Below are 20,052 nucleotides of genomic sequence, written 5' to 3'. Positions count from 1 at the left end.
TTCAAGTTGAACTGTCCATGAAAGCTCCATGTGGATTTACTTAGTCTGAAAAGAGATATCTGTCTGAATCTGTTGTAAATGCTGGTGTATTAGGCCCCTATGGTAGTGGACTGAAATGTTCAAATGTATAGCTCATTTTTGCAGAAAAACAGGATGAAATTCAGTCCACCTTCCACGGATAGATGAAGATTAAAAACTACCTTATCTCACCTACACATACAGAGAAAAGCCTGTGTCTGCATCACCGAGCTGTGCTTTAATTCAAAGATCTTCCCCATGATACACAGTTGCCATCATAAAGGGTTCATTAAGGTAAAGTAATTAGTGAAGCATGTTTGCAGTCGTCAGTCCTGCCAAATGAAAAGAGCACTCCTGTGAAGTTGAGAAGGTGTTCAAGAGTCTCCAGCAGCAAAACTGAAGAGTTTGTTCCTTCCTTTTTGTCTTAGTTGGAGATTCATGTGAAATCAATTGCTGATTTGTGTGCAACAATGGGAGTGTGCTCATTAGTGGAGCACACACACTTTGGTCATATGTCTTCTATTAGCTAAGGTGGCTGGAGGATACTTTAAATTCCCATTGTTTCCAGGTAGATATGCATACTCAGCCCATCCAAGATTCTTTGGTGTGTGTTGTGTGTGTGAGAGAGAGAAAGAGCGAGACAGAGAGAGAGAGACTGTGTGTGTTTGTGTTGTCTTTTGTGTTGTTTTGTGTTTTAGTACATTTGTGAGAGAGATCCACCTGCCTCAGCATATTTGTGCTGATGTACAGCAGCTCTTTGCTTATGCCCCTACAACTCATAAGATGTCAATTATCTATGCCAATTAAATTTCTACTCTGATTTTCGTAAATCTGCCGTGCTTCAGATGTTAAAACTACAGGTACATTATTACACCTGTTTTACAGTGTTTCTTAGTCTAGTGCCAGAGGGCTGGATTCCATAACTTTATGCTAATCAGAGTTTGGTTAGTCTCAGTCTAAATAGAGGTTGAGTACCCACTGTGTGCTGCTGGTTGCTCAAAGGATAATTCTGATTTATTACAACATGAATCATATTTTTTGCATTTTGGCCATCATTCCTGGCAATAATAAGTCATGAGGTCAATTTCTTAGGGCTACAATTATGTTGTCTGGCATAGCAAGAAACATGAACAGTTACAAGTAGTAAACAGATCTCCATGCTGGCCAGGCTAATTTGGAAGAGAACAAAGGTGACTGGTAGTGTCTACTGTTAACATTCATCACTCTCTTAGGCAACACACAAGTGACATTATCAGTTACTGACATCAGTCACAAATGTCCAGCATGTTTAAAACAATGTTTATGAGAATGACTGGCAGCTACTGCATCTGAAGACATGTCAACCACAATATGATTTTATCTGTCAGTTGTCAGCACCAGCTGACCAAGACCGACAGACCTGGTCCAACTTGGTCCCATTGGTTGTCATACCCGAATCATATTTATAACAGTAAGTTACTGTCTGACAGATAGCTTCTCAGTTGTCTTTTTGTTTTACTCTTACATTCGTGTTTTTATTATGTACATGTAAACATTTTGGGTTCTTTAGATATTCTGGTTGTTATCCATAGCGTAGTCGGTGTCTAATCGGTCCCAAATTCATTCTGCAGCATAACAACCCCAAACATGCAGCTGGAGTCAAAAAGACCTTCCTTCAACAACATGAAGAAATACAGTGGTGGAAAAAAGTTTTTGGACACCCTTAAAATTTAACACAAGTATCATCATGAAATATTTGGGGAAAAATCTTTTTTGTGTTTCAAAAGGTATGGCTGCATTAGACAGACACAAACAAATACAAATAATATTTTTTTTTTTTGTTTATTGTTTACAAGAAAAACTAAATTCTTGAGTTTCAATATGTCAGTTCTCAACATTGTCGGTATCAAAGTCAACGAATAACAGAATGTGTTCAAAACCGAACAAAAAAATAAATAAACCATCACGTCATCAAATTGATATTAAGTAGTAATGCCATTAGCATGCAGTAGAGCTCTGATCCTGGCATGTTTGGCATATTCTTCTAAATTCTTTGGTTTACGCTTTGAAACAGACCTTTTGATAATCCACCACAGATTTTCAATGGGGCTTATGTCCGGGGATTGAGCTGGCCACTCATACATTGCTCCTGCAGCCAAGTTCTCCTGGCCCTGGATGTGTGGCAAGGGGCATTATCTTGTTGAAACATCCAGTTTTGACCTTGACGGAACAGTGCACATGCAGAAGGGAGCCTGTGAGTTTCGAGAATGGCACAATACTTGGCAGAGTTCAATGCTCCATCACAGACAGTGAGATGACCAACACTCATGCATCCCCAAACCATGAAACTGCTTCCACCATGCTTGACAGTAGGTACTGTACATGCTGGAGATGATGCTTCGCCTGGCCTTCTGCGAACCCTCACATTATCAGGAGGAGGATAAAGCTGGAAACTGGACTCATCTGACCACAAAATCTTCTTCCATTTCCTGCCTGTACAGTTCTTGTGTGCTTGGGCCCAACAACGCCAGGCTAACCTCTGTTTCTCATTGATCAGGGGCTTCTTGACAGCCTTGTAGGACCTTAAGCCATGATCTAAAAGTGGGCCACAAACAGTGCGGGTGGAACACTGGACACCAGTTTGGTTTGACCACTGCTGCTGAAGCTCCTGTGATGTCATTCGGCGGTTTTCCCTGTACACGCGGATCAGGATGCGGTCATTTCTTGCTGAAGAAACCCTTGGACGCTCAGATCTTGGTTTGTCTTCTAAGCTGCTGGTTTGTCTGTATTTCTGCAGAGTGTATCCAACTGCTGAAGTGCATCTGCACTTCCTGGCTATCTGGCGGCAGCTGTACCCTTCCTGGCTGAGAATCTGTATCTTCAGGCGTGTTTCCTGTGTTAGGTTCCTTGTTTTAGCATGGCAACAAAAATTGTGCCTGTGACGATAAGTGTGGTCAATACACATTGTTTGTGATTTCTGAAATTTTGAGTGTTGTATTGTTGACAGAGTTCACAGATCAATCAACATCAAATTTTGCATGCTGACTGAGACATGACCATGGATCATGTCATATAAATTTCAGAGAAAAAAGTTCAGTTCAGTCAGTTAGTAGAGATTTTGACTTTTGAAAGATTTTTGTTCCACAGATTTCCTGGGGAACCTCAGCCTCTTTTCACATTTTGCCTTAGTCAAAGCTTGAGACACTGTTGCCATCAACTACATTGCATTCGTCTGTAGAGCCATCAGATCTGGTACTAACAAACTGCCTAATTCTTTTCGGCACACACATCCAACACAAAGCTGGCTTCACTGTGGAGGGCTAGTGGTTGATATCCAACTACTGGCCGCCATAAATCATCTACAGACAACTTCTTGGACAGATTGTATAATGTGATTTCACGATATTCATCCTGAAATCACAGCATGAAAAGACCAAACAATCCCAACAAAATGAAACAGAATCACTGTGGAAGAGCAGTGATCACCTGCTGATTTCTCATTTTATTGACACTGATGTGAGGAAGGGGGATCAGCTGCTTCCTAAATGCCTCAGTTCTACAGGAGTCACAGTGATGTGTTTGTTAAAAAGAAAACATAATGTAACTATTATCCAGGGTAAATGTGGTTCGTTTGTCTTTATCCATATATCCATATATTTATGCAGCATGTAGTGATAGAATCAACACTAATCTTTCACACATTGCTTAATAGTCATAGCTGATACTAACTTAACCTACAATGAGTGTACTCATTTAAAGAATGATAGCAGAGGAAGTGGTGCCCATGCTGCTATACATAATGCTTTTCTTTTCCTCCATTTAGTTTGTGTTTCAGGAAGCATCATTGTCTATTGTCACCCACTTAAGGGTTGTTTCAACCAAATTGCCAGTTTGCAATCAGACATATTCAATCCTCCAAAAACTGTAAAGATTTAACCAATGAAAGATTTTTCAAAGAGCAAGATTTTCCTTTGGATGACTTCTTTATCAGTTGGGTGATACATAAAATCTTGTAGTATTCCTGCGTAACTGTATATTTTGTTGATATAGCCATGTCACAAATATTCAACCCCTGCATAATATTGCTATTTATAAAACCTTCTACTTGTTTGTATGGTCTAAAGTGGGGTTAAGACATAATTAAGTCTTTGGGAACTCTATAATGATCCTTAATTTGCAACATAAAAAGTTGGACAGAAATCTGGCAACTGCCTCCATCAGCTCCACTGCCCGTAGACTGTGACTTAATTTCACTGTCACTAATCACCAAAGCCCACACTATATATTAAAATAACAGTGTTTGTATAAGATTGTAAAGGCTGCAGTTACAGTTAACATGGTAAGTTTTGATGAAAGCATTCAGCTTTCATGTTTTCCATATGCAGTTCACAATATATTTATTAAAATTTTTTGATGTAAATAAAACACAGAAATACTTAAAAATACATAAAATTCATCCATAAATTCTCATAACATGTCAAACTAATACTACTTAAGATTCCATGCAAAGTTACTTTATATAATATACTGCCCAACACTAAAATTTACTTTAAATGAAATCTGATTCAGGTTAGGATGTGTGATGCCCAACAGATGATGACTGACACAAATGCTTTATAATTATAGCAGTATAGTGGGCAAGTGCTGGAACAATAGAGTAATGGATTGATTGATTAGTTGACTGACAGGAAATTAATTGTCATCACTGATTGATCGTTTAAGTTAATTGATCATTGTAAATGGAATACTTTTGGTTTTTAGACAGTTTCAGATGTCAGTAGGGTCAATACTGCATTAACACACAATAAAATGTATTAAAAGCATGGGTCTATCTTAACAAGAAGAAATTGACCTGTGACTGTAGCACAAAGAAGCAAACTTTTCTTTTAATCATTTATTAGGCTGGCTACCCTTCAACATGCTCTTCCATCCTGATAAACACACACACCCCACAATTAGAGCCAGTTATGTCCTAATCAATGAGGTAGATTCACATTCTTCTGTGAAAATCTGATAACAGCAGTAATAGCCAATGAGGTCAACCTGAACCCTCTCTATTCATCTCCATTACTGGGGGAAGAAGGACAGCGTGAGGGGTTTGAAGGCAGGAGGAGAAACTCAACAAAACAGTAATGACAAATGTATATATATGGTTAAAATACATGTTTTAATATTATACCCAGGAAAATATTCAACACAAGCTAAGTACTGGACATCTGGCTACTGCCCAACAGCCTTTAGCCCAAAACCAATCTTCTACATCATATGCAGTGTATTCTAATACCAGTTTATGTCAAAAATTTGCTACATTGAGCTGGTATGGATCCACCCAAAATAGACAAACCTTGACTATTAAAGTTGTGTGTGCTTTAGCAAGGGTAGCATGTTTAACACTCCAGATTTATCTTAAGCAATGGTTGGCCAACTTAGATGGCTAGAATACTGACTTCTCAGCAAAATCTACATTTGCAAGTAGTGAAGCAGGATCCCGTTGTTGTGAGATGCTAAAATGTGCAAAAAGAGTCACAGGGCAAGTGATACAGGCATGCAGGAAACCATTCGGTATTTGGATTATGTCTGTCTGAAAAAACTATGTGATTTGGTCCCCTCTTTTTTAGTCAGTAAAAATATGGATTTCTTTAGTTTTCATTTTTAAACTCCATTTCAGTCACCTCTTTTTCCATCAGTGATATTGCATGGAGATTTAGTCACAGTTTTTGTTAAACAGCATCAGTTTCGTCTCATCAGTGTCTTGTTTTCATTTATGGAATTAGCACTTTGTGGGACAGAAGAGGAAGAACATGCTCGTAATTTGGTTCTGCTGTGAATATACAGAAATTATGACAGCCTGTGATTGTCTACTCAGTTCTACACTCATATATGCTGTCAGCTGGACAGTAATATTTACTTTCTTGCCTGTTCATTTCAGTAGTTCCTAAACCCGCAAAATTCAGTATTCTTGGTCAGTGCAAGTACAGATACAAGCATGTTAATCATCCAACACAAGTTTTTCAGTGTGTGTCCTCTGTGTGCTCTGACCCTTGTTGCGTCATATGAGGGCAGAGGCAGTCCAGCTTTAGTAGACCTGGCAGGCATTTATCTGATACTAACAAGGCCTGTATTTGTCTGGTGGCTGATACGAGCCATTGGTCAGTCAATGGCTGCATAAGGTCAAGGGAGTGGAGTGATTAGAGGGACTTTGGAATGCATTAACAAAGTCTGGCTGACTGACAGCTTGCTGCATTGTCATCATCCATCATCGTTCCTGAGCTGGCCTCATCACTGAAATAAGACAGCAGCTTTATTTATGTGACATGTAACACGTGCCTTTCCTGTCTGTGCCTCAGGTGTGACGAGTGCCGACTCTGCTATCACTTTGGGTGTCTGGACCCCCCACTGAAGAAATCCCCCAAGCAGACAGGATATGGCTGGATCTGCCAGGAGTGTGACACATCCTCTTCCAAGGTGAGTGTGTGTACAGTATGTGTATACATGTCTCAGAATGCAACAGAGGAGAAACTCACTTTGGGGTTTGCTTTGACATCGCTCATCTTGAAAGTATTTTGTCAAGAAATCAACATGTATATCGTTTTTGTTTTGCTCAGCTCATTTTATTCTGTGTGAGACAATCAAGCTCAAATCAGCATTCACACATAATATATACGGTACTGGTCAAAAGTTTGGACACACCTTCTCATTCAATGTTTTTTTCTTTATTTTTATTTGCCAGAAGTGTGCAAAGCTGTCATTGCAAAAGGTGACTCCTTTGAACAATCTAAAATATAAAACATATCTCACTCTCAATTTTTCCAGAATGACCCTTTAAATTCAGTCCAACCAGAAGCTCATATACCAAATACCATTTTAGCTTTAGGTCTTAGCTAACAGCATCAAACACTACCATACTGATGTTATTATCACTAATCACAGTTAGCGCCCTAGTATGCTAACTCCAATCCTGCCAATCACAATTAATGCACTGAATTAGTACAGCATTAAAAATACACATTCTCGAGATCAACTTGGTGGTATTACTTTGCTTTTAACCAAAGTTAAGGACATGTTTAACCATACTCTCTGTCAACATAAACTGTGTTTACATAGTCGCATCTGCCGCATCGTGTCTGACCACCCTGCAGCTCAGTCTGCAGTGCTACCTCTGCAACTTGGCTAAAAATTGGATTAAAACAGTCCAAATTAGTTTCTGTGTCTTGAGTTAAATTCTTTTGAGGCTCCTTGCACAGCTGACCACAACAAAGAAATTGCACTGCCAGAAAAAACTATGCTAGTGCCAGAGGCATCGCCAGACCCCTTTTACTGGGGTACATGCCCCAGTATAAATGAACTGTGCCCCAGTATAAATGATAATTGTGGTATACTGACAGGAAAAGTTGTAATTAGATGTATTTCTACTTAAACGTGTAGCAAGAAGCTAACGTTGACGTCAAGACTATTTGACTTAAATTGGCTTGATTAATCGACTTCAAAAAGTAATCAAAATGGCCATCCCTAGTTCATACATTCATTTTTACTTTAACTAGTAGTAGTTTTAGTAGGAGTGTGGCCATGGGGTGTATGTGTGTGTGTGTGTAAATCATATGTGGGTAAAACTAGCAGGGAGTTAAAAATGCATAGAACAAGGTAACATCAAATGTAGAAATATGATTTCTCCCTCACCTGCTCATTTCTTAGGCACCAAAAAGTAATAATAATAATAATAATAATAATAATAATAATAATAATAATAATGATAACACAGTAACTTATTATTATCAGTGAAATCACTATGTGTTAAAGAGGTCTTTTTTCCCACTAGAAATTTGTCAGTGTCTGACAGACTGAGGCAGGTATGCCCCTTATTCTAGGCTTAACCATGGACACAGTGGCTCCTGTCTTGAGAACTACCTCCTGTCATAACAATATTACCACTCTTGAGGGGTGTAGATTAGTACATTTAACATATAGGGAGAACTGTTAGAAAGCAAGTGGGTTTATAGAATAGTAGTTATTGAAGCCTTGGACAGGACCAAAAAAGATGAAAAATAGATCAAGGGAGCAAAATATTCTGCTTAGTTGTATTCAGCACAGCAAGCAAATACATGAGTCTAAAAATATAGAAATGATTATTCTCACAGGAGTATTCTCCTTCATCAGTCTTCCATTTAAGCTTCTTGTAAGCTAAGATCTACCTAAGAATCACACATTTACATCACTTTTTATATGGCTGGAGGGGGGGAGGCATTCACTAATCCATACATGGCATACGTTTCAAATTTTAGACGTTTCATCAGTATTGACTCAGAGTATTTCAGTGGTTATAGGGAGCTTGCTTTCAATGAACACAAAGGCATATGATACAAATATGGTTATCACATGCACAGTGCATGTGGCTTGCATAAGCAAAAATCCTGTTTACTGAGAAGTCTCACATACATTATTGTTTTAAATGAAGCCCTTGCTGCAGAGTGAGTTGGAAGTACCACGTCACTCATGACAGATATGCAGCAGCAGCTAACAGTATTGTGGCCATTTTCATTAATACATTGCACATACTTCAACAACTGCTCTCAAATGGCCTTTCAGTCTGTGAATTAAAGCAGTCTCTACTTCTGTGGTCTTGGAGGGAACCTCGGGCAGAACACACTCTCGACCTGTGTTTTCTTCCAACAGGTCACGTTCAATTTCAACCCAAACAAACAAAATTCAACAAAAAACTTTGTCCCTGTGTGATGTTACAGTGAAACTTTAGTAGCACTTTTAAAGGCACACTATGGACTTTTTGACCACTATGGTGCCTTGGAGCCATGCTTTTATTGCGTCCATGTTTTGTGTATCTTGTGCTGAACAAGCACAAACACAAGGTTTCACAAGCTATTATGCACACAGAAGAGCAGGTGATGTGATACACGTGTTTGATTGGTTCATGACTCTCAATCTGCCAGGAAAAAGCAGAAAAGAAGACAAAAACTGTGAATGTAAACAGTGCAGCTTTAAAAATATTCCACAATTTGGCTTGTAACACACAGCACATGAAAATTGCTGAATGTAAATATAAGTTTATAAGAAAACTCTACAGTGTCGTTCTGATGATAAAAATGGGCCACAGTGTGTTTGAAATCACTACAGTCAAATTTTATTGAACTCCTGCTTCCCAACTTATTGTTGAATTATATCCTAGGAGGCTAAAAGCTAACACTGTATGTCAGCCCATTACGGCAAGTGTCCTCTCACTTATTGAAATTCAGTGAAAACTGATAATCAAGAAATAAAATACTGTGCATCAGTTTTTAAAAACCCGATTTAATTTTTATGAAAAGACACTTCGACATGACATCAAGCTTGCAGACCTTCATTTTTTTCGTCTTTATTTGTTTGCTTGTTTTTGTTGAATTATGTTGCAGTAAAGGGTAACATTTGGCCACCTCTCAACCTAATTAATAAATGTATCCCCATTTCCATCTCACTAGAAACTAGAAGTTTGTCCTTCTAGGCTTCATCTATGTGGAAAATGGGAGCTGATTGATGCTGGCAAAGAGGACATGAATTATAAAAGCCATCGTGGAAATGCAGAATCACAGAAAAAAAAAACAAAACAAAAAAAACATTGAATTATGAAGAAAACCAAAAGGTTAAAGCGCTCTATCAGTGTCAGTGTTATAAAAAAAATACAAAAAAGAATAACAGATAAAGAAAAGATGAATGCTAGCATCAGTCCAGACACCATTATCAGGTCTGTCTTATTACTGTATATTGAGAAAAGAAATCAGGGTTAGTTCCTGGGTCCGTGTACATCACAGCCCATTGATTTTCATTTTGGATTGGGAAAACAGAAAACAAGTAACAAGCCTTTTCCTATTTTTCTTTTTGGTATAAGAAACCGGAAAAACAAAAAAACAGCTGTTTTCCAATTTTTGTTTTGGAACAATGAAATCAGAAAACAAAGAATGACAAATTTTTTGTTATTGTTGTTGTTGTTGTTTTATGTTAACACAGGAAAAATGAGAAATCAGTTACAGGCTTATAGTCAGACCACAGAAACAGTGATGCACTGTGAAAATGGAAAAGTCATTATTCTGGTGGTTTGTCATCTACCGGTGCTTTACAGTAGTACATTAGCAGTTTATAAACTGCAGCATCACTTTCGTGATCATTCTGCTCAACATTCATTTATTTCCCATGTTGGAACTCTGACACCAAAACTATACTGATGCCTAATGGGCAATGGGAAAGTTTGTTCAACTGAATTCAGGATGACTCATTGATGTATTGATGTAGTTTTCAGTGCCACAGCAATCCCTGGCCTCGTGTTACCTTACATGAAAATGATTGCAAGTTCCTTGCACAGATTTTATTTTATACTACGTATCCAGATACCTTGCAGATACCCTTATTTGATATATCAAAACTGACATCAGAAGAGAGTAAGCTGGACTGGCGCATCCCTGAACTGACAATGACTCAATTTTTTTGACATCTACAGGAGAAATTCTAGTAAACAGACTCTGATGTCTACAATCAGTGGAATTAAGATTTGGCTAAGTTTAGACAAACTGCCTGATTAAGTTTTAGTGAAAGATTTAAGTCATGGTTCAGTAAAATCAGTGCTGTCTTTTGGTAGGAGATGAAAAGTGAACATTGGTTTTCTGTGTGAAAGTCAGATGTGTGACTGACCCAACAAATGGACTGCCAGTGCAATGCCATATCACTAACTCCACCTTTGCTTTGGAAATAGAAGAAGAAAGAGAGAAACCTAAACTAGGTAATTTAGTGTTTGAACACTCACAACAACACACAACAATCAGTGCTGCCATTTTTTCTGGTGTGGATAGTTTCAGTGAAGTAAAAATGTTTAATAACATTTGTAACATTTGTATAATTCAAATCTCCATGTCAAATGAAATCTGTTATACACCATATTTCCATGTGTGTTTATTCACAAATTACAATTATTCTGTAGATCTTTAGTGGTAAAGACAAATAGTGAGTATTAAGTCTCTCTCCCCGTCAATTGTGTGTGTCATCTCCCTATCATCTCTTAGACTTTAACATCTTATTCCCCTCTGGAGTATCTTGTCCCTATGAAGTTGGCTTGCTCTGCCCCAGAGCAGGGCAACATTTCACTGGTGACAGGAGAAAACCTTTTCTGTGTGACGTGACAGATATTGTGAAACCTTTTTTTGTCCCCTTTTCATTCCTTATCACTATAGGCCCACTCAAAGCATTCAGTGTACCAGTATATCAGTTTATGTTCTACTTTGGAAAGAAGTTCATACTGTAGATCAACAAAAGAGGTGAATGATTTCTTATTTCCAAGGAATTTTTATTATTCAAATTGAGATCATCCAGCACACTGAAAAGGAATGTTAAAACAACAGATGGATAAAAGAAGCCAACATGTGTACACCATTTCTATTTCAGGGTCTCCATTTTGAGAGACAGTTAAGAATGTGACATTTTTGAGAAAGCATGTACAGACCTTTTAAGGCACAAGGTGCTCAGAGTGTCTCAGTAATAGCAAGTATGGGGAGATAATTGACTCCACTAAGGGCATCTAAAAAGCACTCTGAGATGAGAGCTGTATTTAAAGAAAGTTTTATTATCTACTTCTAAATGCCAAGCCATGCACCGTTTTTGCCTGTGGGGGGAGAATGTTTCTTAAATGCCAACATTAAGTGCAGAATATTACCTGATCGTTGTGACAGAGATTCAGCTGCTGGCAGAGATAGTGGGCGGTCAGCTCCTCTTCCTGACAGTCTGCTACAAAGAATGGTACAGGAAGTGATTTTTCAGAGCTCCCTGCAGCTACTGCTCTTATCTGAGAGGAAGATGTATGATATCTGAAGGAAGAGGTGCTAAGGAATCAGCTCAGAGTGTCTTACAGTATATGATGCTGACCACAGTTCTGGTTTAATCTCTTGGTTGAAAGCCAGCTTGTTTGGCACTAAGATTTCCAAAGGTTTGCTTGAATTAAGTATGAGATCTGGTAGAGTGACAAATTTAAGTCATTAAGTCATACTCATCCAATATTGAAGGTAAGAGTGTTAATACCTGTTCCAGATTACCACAGTTAAAGGTGGGGTAATAAGTCATAAAGACAGGCAAGATGGGATGAATCATACAAATGGAATAACAGCTCACCACTTGTGGGTGATATGGAAAACATCCTTACGGTATAGAGATCACAATGTCAATATGTATCAAATCAATTTAGAAGATGTTAATAGAGAAAAACCCAGACAATTATCATCTACATTAGGTAACTGGTTTTTACATTTAGTATGGGTAATAACTCTGATTAGTGTTCCCCAATTTCTGTACCAAATGTCATAACAGTCAGTCCAATATTTGTCAAGTCATTCTGATCAAAACCACAAATGTTCACCTAATGCTTGCACTAGAGGAACAGTCAGTGGATCACCAAAGTCACAAGAATTCATTCTCTGACAACCATAATTGTCTGCACCAAAATGTGTGATATATCACCAAAAAACTTTTTAAAAAATGACAGCCTCCTGGTGTTGCTAGTGGAAATATCAGGGGACAAGTCAGTATGATGAATTTATTAGACAGATTTTCTGTACAAAATTTCATGGAAATGCAACTAATTGTTGTGAAGCTATTTCAGTCTGGACCAAAGTGGTAGTTTATATGGCAGAAAATTTGGTATGACGATAAAAGATTTTAATGGGATGGATACAATAAATGGTATGGTAATAAATTTATATTTATGATCTCATGGTATATGTCATCATATCGCCCTGCATACTTTCACACCTCTATCACCTTGCCAATCAGTGCATAAAGTGGCCACAACATATTGTCTGTTTCAGATACAGTTACAAAAATTGTCAGATGTAGACAGAAGGGGTTTCAGGTACTGAAGCCTTTAGGTCAATGTACGTTTGAAGTGGTAAGAACAATCTGTGTATCATTCGTTCATTTGTTTTTCAAAAGAAAACCAAAACTAAAAAAACAAAATATTTTCAATATTTGTTTCCAGAACCAAAATGAAAAAAATTTATAACAACCCATTTTTCCAATTTCTGATTTTGTGCACAAATGGAAAATGGGAAAAATGGATAACGGGCGTTCTATTGAATTTGGATATTTTGATTTGATGCAAGGCGTGTGACCAGGAAGTTAACTTTGACCTTACTCGCAGGATGAAGGCATAAAAGGGAGAAGAAGAACAAGAACAAGAAACAATGCATATGAAAGGAATCTGTGTATGTGAACACTTACCTTATCAACTGAGGACGTCTTTTTCGCCTGAGCTGGTGCTGATTACAGAATCTTCTGACTGACATTTCTGAGCATCTCAGGACACCTAACTGCCAAAGCACACTGGAAATCTCGGAATGCCTTTTTCATCCTCAAAAAATTGGATTATTATGTCTGCATTATCTGCCAGTCCAGCCATTTCTTTCTTTCTTTCTTGTTCTTGTTCTTGTTCTTCTTGTTCTTCTCCCTTTTATACCTTCATCCTGCGAGTAAGGTCAAAGTTCACTTCTGGGTCACACGCCTTGCATCAAATCAAAATATCCAAATTCAATAGAATGCCCATTATCCGTTTTTTCCATTTGTGGGGTAGCTGGTACATGGCCTGATGTTGATACTGATGTTGATACTCGGGGAAATATAGGATTCCCTAGTTACTCTTGCTAACAGAACTGAGTCACAGCTGATATTAATAAATGGTTGTGACCTTTGTCTTGTATTAATTGTTGAAATATGCCTAATAAATGTTAAATTGTTTGAAAGTTAAGCCATTTATCACATCACCATAAACTTTTATTATGTCACTTCAATTTTTGGCTAATGATCAAAGAAAACCTGTTGAAAGCTGTTCGTGACATCCCAACCACTCACTCAAGATAGAACTCTTTTTTCCTCATTACGTTTTGCTTTCTTAATTTTAATCATTAACTTTCAAAAAAAAAATCATTTTAATGTTTTACCCATCCATCTCCGCTAACCCATGATGACAATGGTATAGAAAGCTTGTAGAGACTTAACCAAAATGAAGCTATAATTGCTGCCAGAGGCTTCTACAAAGTATTAAGTTAGGGGTCTGAATACTTTTCAAAATGACAGATTTCAGTTTTTGATGAAGTTTTCACTTCATGGGTTACTAAGTTTAGATTGATCTGCAAAAATGGCAATGTATCCATTCAAAAATAAATCTAAACACAAACTGCGAAGTGAAGGGGTATTTTCTTAGGCCACTGTTGCTAGCTGTGTAGGAAGGCAAGAGTACGAGACAAGACAAGATTTTATGCTATTTTTAAGAAAACTTCAATGACAAAAAATGTATTTGACTCAAAGTCACAAAATGCAACAATGCAGGTGCTTTTTGAAATATCTATGTATGAGTTTCTAACTTCTAACTGAAGCTATGTGTGACCTTCTAAATATACTCCCTTTCATAAAAAATTAAAACAGTATAAATAACAAATTTAAATAAAACAATATTTTTCTTAGTCGTACGGTCATGTTATTTTTCAAGAGCAGGTGTCTTTGCATTACTGCTTGTGTTAGCCCCGGATGTGCGGCACTATTTTGAGTGCCTACATATTGTTTGTGTCTTGTCTGTCATTCTGTCACAGTTTATTTTTCCTACTGGGTGCCCAAAATGCTGCCATACAAGCAATTTAAAAGTGGTAGGGGTATCCTCAGTGCTAATTTCGTCTGTCATGCTAGTTGCAGCTGGATAACATCTCGTGAGACAGTTTCCGTCAGTGTTTCTGAGGTTGTAATGAGGCTATTAATGATTGGCATCATGGCATCATCATTGGCATCACTGGCACATGCCAGACACATTTTAGAAAATAGTCTTGTCATATATTGAGTTCTCAGCCCAACTTTGAGGTGTTAGAGATCAACAAAACGTTGCACATATTTTTTGTGATCATGTGCTCATTTGTAATTTGGCTGAGCAACCAGACCAAATACAAATATACAGCAATGTTCTTACTATAGTTCCTGCCAAGACACCGCCAAGTCTTTGTATTTCTGTGCGTGTTTCTCTTATTGTCTCCTACTAAAGGTCACAGTAAATGGGATTCTGTCTGTGAGGTTGTGATTAATAACAAAATATCTTTTTGATGATGCTGTGTGCCTCTGATTTGTATTGTTGAGGTATTTGTAGAACAGTAGAAATTACAGAAGAGCTGCTTGTTTACGGGAAAATGTAGTAGCTGAGCGTTGGTGCCATTGCACACATTTCTGTTGTGCAAAGGAGCAATAAAAGGCTTTATTAGACAGGCTTGAGTTCATTATAGACGCTGTGTTTCTCTCAGCCTGGTCGACTTAGATAAACCTCACTCTGACCAAGGCCACATCCCTCCCGCTGTTGCCCCCAGGCCCTCACAGAATTGATTTCAGTAATAAAGTGACAGTCTTGCCATAATATATGGATGGCCTTTAATTCAAGCCTGTTACCGTGCCAAGGGGTGCTTGTTTAAGGCTTTATTTACACCCTTGCAGCGCTGCCTGGCATGCTGAGCTCCACGGTGAATCAGACCAGAAGATTTGGATAAAAGGTTTGAAATGCCAAAAGCTCTTAAAGTTGCTCAGCCAGTGTTTAAAGTACTCAGCTGTGAACTTGTGTGGGATGCACTACTTTAGCTGCACTCAAACTTGTTGTCATCAAAAGGATTGCAACTGTGGAAATTACTATCCATAAAAGTTTCATTTTCTCTACTTCCTCCACAGCCATAGGCCTACGCCTACTCAGCAAACAGTTTGTAAGTTCTATTATGACCTCAGAGTATTCAGCTCTGTTTACACGTATATGACAGTTATGTGCTTAAAGTTTGTGTTTTCAAGATGTTTATAAGACCACTGTACCTTAAGTGTTTGCAATATTTGATGGTTTGTAGCAGCTAGTGAACATTTTAATGTCATTTCCAATTTAGAGAAAGATTACCTTTACAAGCTCTGCCATCAATCAGAAGCCTCATCACTTGACCTGTGAAAGACTGTAATTAAGTTAGCCTAATTAAGTTAATGGAGTGTCACACTTGGCTGACTTAACTATGCAGAGTAAATTGAAAGAAAAATAGGCACCATTACTCATCACATGGTCTGGTATTTAGAGTTAGGCACAGGGAACGCATTTTTCACCAACTCCTCATCCAGTGAATGTCTATTTTAGTGGAAAAATCTGACCTTTAACCTGTTTTTATTTTCTCAATGAGGCATTTTTCCATAGCAGTCTTCTTGGTTTAATCAGTATCACTGGTGCATTTATGGAATGAATATAAATCATTAAATTGATGCCCTCTATATTCTCTTATTTGTATTCAAGTTTAATCTTAATGCCATAACGAGTGTGTGATCAATAAATCCCACAGTGGAGCTATGGTGGTACTCAAGCGAATGAGGCACTTAAAACATGATGACCTCATCAATGATGGTTGTCTCTTAGGAATGGCTAGAGTTTAACTACAGTTTAATATGATTTAACAGCGAGCAGGGGCAGCTAAACTAGCCTGCAGGGAGCACAGGACATGGTCAGTGGTGGCCAGGCAGGATGCTAAAGACGAAGGGAAAATCAATGGCCAGGAGTCACCTCAATCACTTTAACTAGGTGCTACAGACGCCCGTGCCCCTCTCAGGGGCCAATTTGTGGAGTAAACAAGAGTGTGTGATTGCTGTCAGGGTCCCCGGTGGCCCCGGCAGTCCATTTCTCTGGATCTGGCTTCATTCTAATAACCCTCTTTACAGAGAGCATATATGAGGCCATTTTGGAGCCCTCAGTATTTTATGGCCATAAACAGTGCAGCAGACACTCAGCAGCTACAAGCCTTTGTTAAGATAACATTCTAAAAAAGTCTATGGCTCCTGCTGTAGCTAGAGAGGATGCTGTATTCTGTATTTGAATTGTGTATTCTGGATAGAAACGCAACACTTCCCTTCCATAAAGATACATAACAAACATTTCTTTCTGTGAACCTACCACATAGTTGTGTTTTAGATATATTTTTGGCCTGAACTGCTGGTAAGGCATAACATACAAAACATATTCACATATATTGTCTTGTGTGACTTGCATTCATATAAAACACAATAGAGATGAAATTGTGAGTCAGTTAATCTATAGGGAGAAATATGTGAACTGTAGTTTAATTATTTAGTGATTCCTCCATAGATTCAAGTTGTGAGTCCAACTTGTGTTGGGAAACAGATTCAAAACAGAAAAGAAAATGCATATAAATGCAACAAATCTGTACAAATATGTACAATATCAAAGTATAAAGCAACCTTAATAATCCTCAGTTGTCAAACTACTACTAAGACAGTTGCTCTTAGTTCCTTTCAGCTCTCATTACAGTTTTATATAATAAGGCTTGAAAGTGGCAGGCAAGTGGTGTTAATCAAACGTCAAATCTCCCAAATATAAAATAATACCTGTATGATGCCTGGGCCCTGGTCTTAACTGGATTTATGTGTCGTGAATTTTCAAGGCTAATCAATCTAATCTTTTCAAGACTAATCACAGGTAATGCTTCTTCTTCCCTGAATATGTAAGAGAACTAATAATGAACACCATAAAAATAGACAGAAGACTAGTAATAATAGATGCAGGACTGGTGATCTACAGTGCATTCAGAAAGTATTTAGACCATTTAAATTTTTCACATTTTGTTAAGTTGTAGCCTCATGCTAAAGTTTGAAAAAGAACTTCAAATTTGTCTGCAGAGCTTTTCATAAGTTTAGAAACATTTATACAATTCTGTTTTGGCTTTGTTATCATGGAAAAGAGTGTAGATTGATGAGGGCATTTATTGTTTTTAGCGTGAGGCTGCAACATAACAAAATGTGAAAAAAGTGAAGGGGTCTGTATACTTTCTGAATGAACCGTATGTAACACAATTTATTTATACAATATAACTAGTAGCAATGTAATAATAGTTATAGGGGTTATACAACTGAAAGTTACAGACCCAACAGTACATGAGGACTAATGGATATGAGACTAGAAAGACAAGTTGGTGCTTGACCCCATACTGTTTATATTTCTAGAAACACTGGTACCTCATACACGTCAGTGAGACAACTTTCTTTTTCCTAACAAACAGTCTTTGGATACATTATGCAGACACCAGCCAAGTTTTATTTTAGCCAGTCCTCAAATTATTTACATAATAACTAACAGTTAGAGCTAATTCAGCTGTTTAAGTCTTGCGAACAAATTATTTTTTTTTTGTTATTTTATTTAGTTTTGTCACCAGTCATAAAATACATATTTTCAAATGCATGATGTAATCTCCTCAATGGTAAGTTTAACATGACCAGTAATTTATGCTTATTGTTTTCAGTAGGAGAAAATTTATAATGGTGTATTTAGGATGGGTAAGACTGTACTGGTGTGCTCATACAAGCACGTGGTGAGCCACACACTTATTGTGCAGACACAGATACATTTACCAAAATGCTGGTGAGCAGGACTGTGTCTCATTGGTGCTATAAATCACACTAATGGGGATGAGCAGAAAGCGTTTTGATCATAACAGAGAGGTTTCGTAAACTAGCCGCTGAAGTCTCTACCAACTTGGCTTTTCTTATCACTATTGTACATGTATCTCACTGCTGTCTGCTGCACCTCACTGCACCGGCTCATTACAGGAACCAGTAGTTCGTCCATTTGCCATCACTAAGCCCCCAAACACACTTAACATCAGTATGAATCTTGTGTTTTTGAAAATCTGTGGCCTGAAATTTTGTACTTAATACAAGTTATTGTTTCAGGTATTCAAATGAGGGCCCCATGAGAGGCAACAATAGGTTGAAGTCTTTTTCAAATGTCATGGTAGCTCATTTTTTAAATATTTTTTGTAGCAGCCTGATGGAGTGTGGAGTAGTGTTTACTTCATGAATGCTGGTAATCTGTGGAGATGGAAAAAATGTGCAGTGTCTCTAGCTACAAATGAATTAACTACCTGATTAATGTTTGGGTCTTGTAGCAATGCCATGAATTAAAGTGAATACATTTACACTGACAATGAAGTATGTATGTTTGGGTTAATCACAGTCAGTACTGGTTTGTTCAGTTGAAGGTAACTTGTCTGGAAACCTTTACTGGTGTGAAATTGGTTATGAAAAAAAAAATAAAATTAACATGAAAGATGTGAAAGAGCTGTTTAGTAATTAAAATCAGCTAGCATTAGCTGCTATGCTAGGATTTGGGGGAATTTCTGTTAAATATTCTATGTGGAACTCATTATACCATTTAAAACACATTCAACATTTAGTCAGAAGTCTCCTCTACATTTTCATCTTATGTGACTTTTTTAGAATTTTCTCCTTGAAATGTTGTGTGCTCTCAGCTCTGTTCAGAAGTAAAGAACATATAGAAGACCAGTTTCCCCGCAGTGCCTGAACACTGATATCTGTTTATGATTCTGTGCTTTTTTCTAAATGTTTCAAATTGGAAACAGAAAGTAGCTCTCTTTTCCCTGACTGTATATCCTCGTCTTGGAGGCATCTGTAGTTATTGAGGCGATGAAAAGAAAAACCTGCTTCTGCATTTTACCTCTGATTAAATTAGGCATTGCCTGGTAAGTTCACCTCAGTATCAGTCATGCCTCACTAAAATGGAAATACATTTCTTAGAAAAAAAAAAAGGACATTAAAGAATGCCCTTTGTAATAAATGAAATGGGAATTGCAAATATGCACAGTCATGAAATTTAATTGTGCTCTCTGGTGACTGGTTTGTGGGTGCTAAGGAGCAGAAGAGCAGGAGAAACGCTGAGGGCAGAGGTGGTTAAATGTAGCGAGTAACGTACTTATGGAACAGGCTAATGAAGCTACTGTTTATGACTCAATGCAAATGTGTCATTTCTTGATTGGCAACAAGATGTCAGTGCACACACAGAGGCACTCAAACACACAGACACCCACATAAACACATATTCCATAATGTGCTTCTACCTAATGGGTAGTATTGTCTTTTATTAAGATTAATTTTATTTTATTCATGCCTTAGACTTTAAAGAGGAAAAAGAGGGGGAACGTGCACTACCAAAATTCAACAGTCAATTCAACACCA

General features: G+C 37.7%; 1 protein-coding gene across 2 annotated transcripts in view; it reads left to right on the top strand.

Annotated features, from left to right (window-relative positions):
- Positions 1-20,052, top strand: part of phf14 (PHD finger protein 14) — a 123,969-nt gene that overhangs the window by 92,163 nt on the left and 11,754 nt on the right. For both annotated transcript variants that reach the window (XM_018695439.2, XM_018695438.2), the window contains exon 17: positions 6,345-6,462. In XM_018695439.2, coding sequence (XP_018550955.1) covers positions 6,345-6,462 — 118 coding nt within the window. The remainder of the gene's footprint in view (positions 1-6,344; positions 6,463-20,052) is intronic.

This window comes from Lates calcarifer, linkage group LG3 (assembly GCF_001640805.2).
Source record: "Lates calcarifer isolate ASB-BC8 linkage group LG3, TLL_Latcal_v3, whole genome shotgun sequence".
In the NCBI taxonomy this organism is placed as follows: Eukaryota; Metazoa; Chordata; class Actinopteri; family Centropomidae; genus Lates; species Lates calcarifer.
This window is presented reverse-complemented; position numbering and strand designations above follow the sequence as displayed.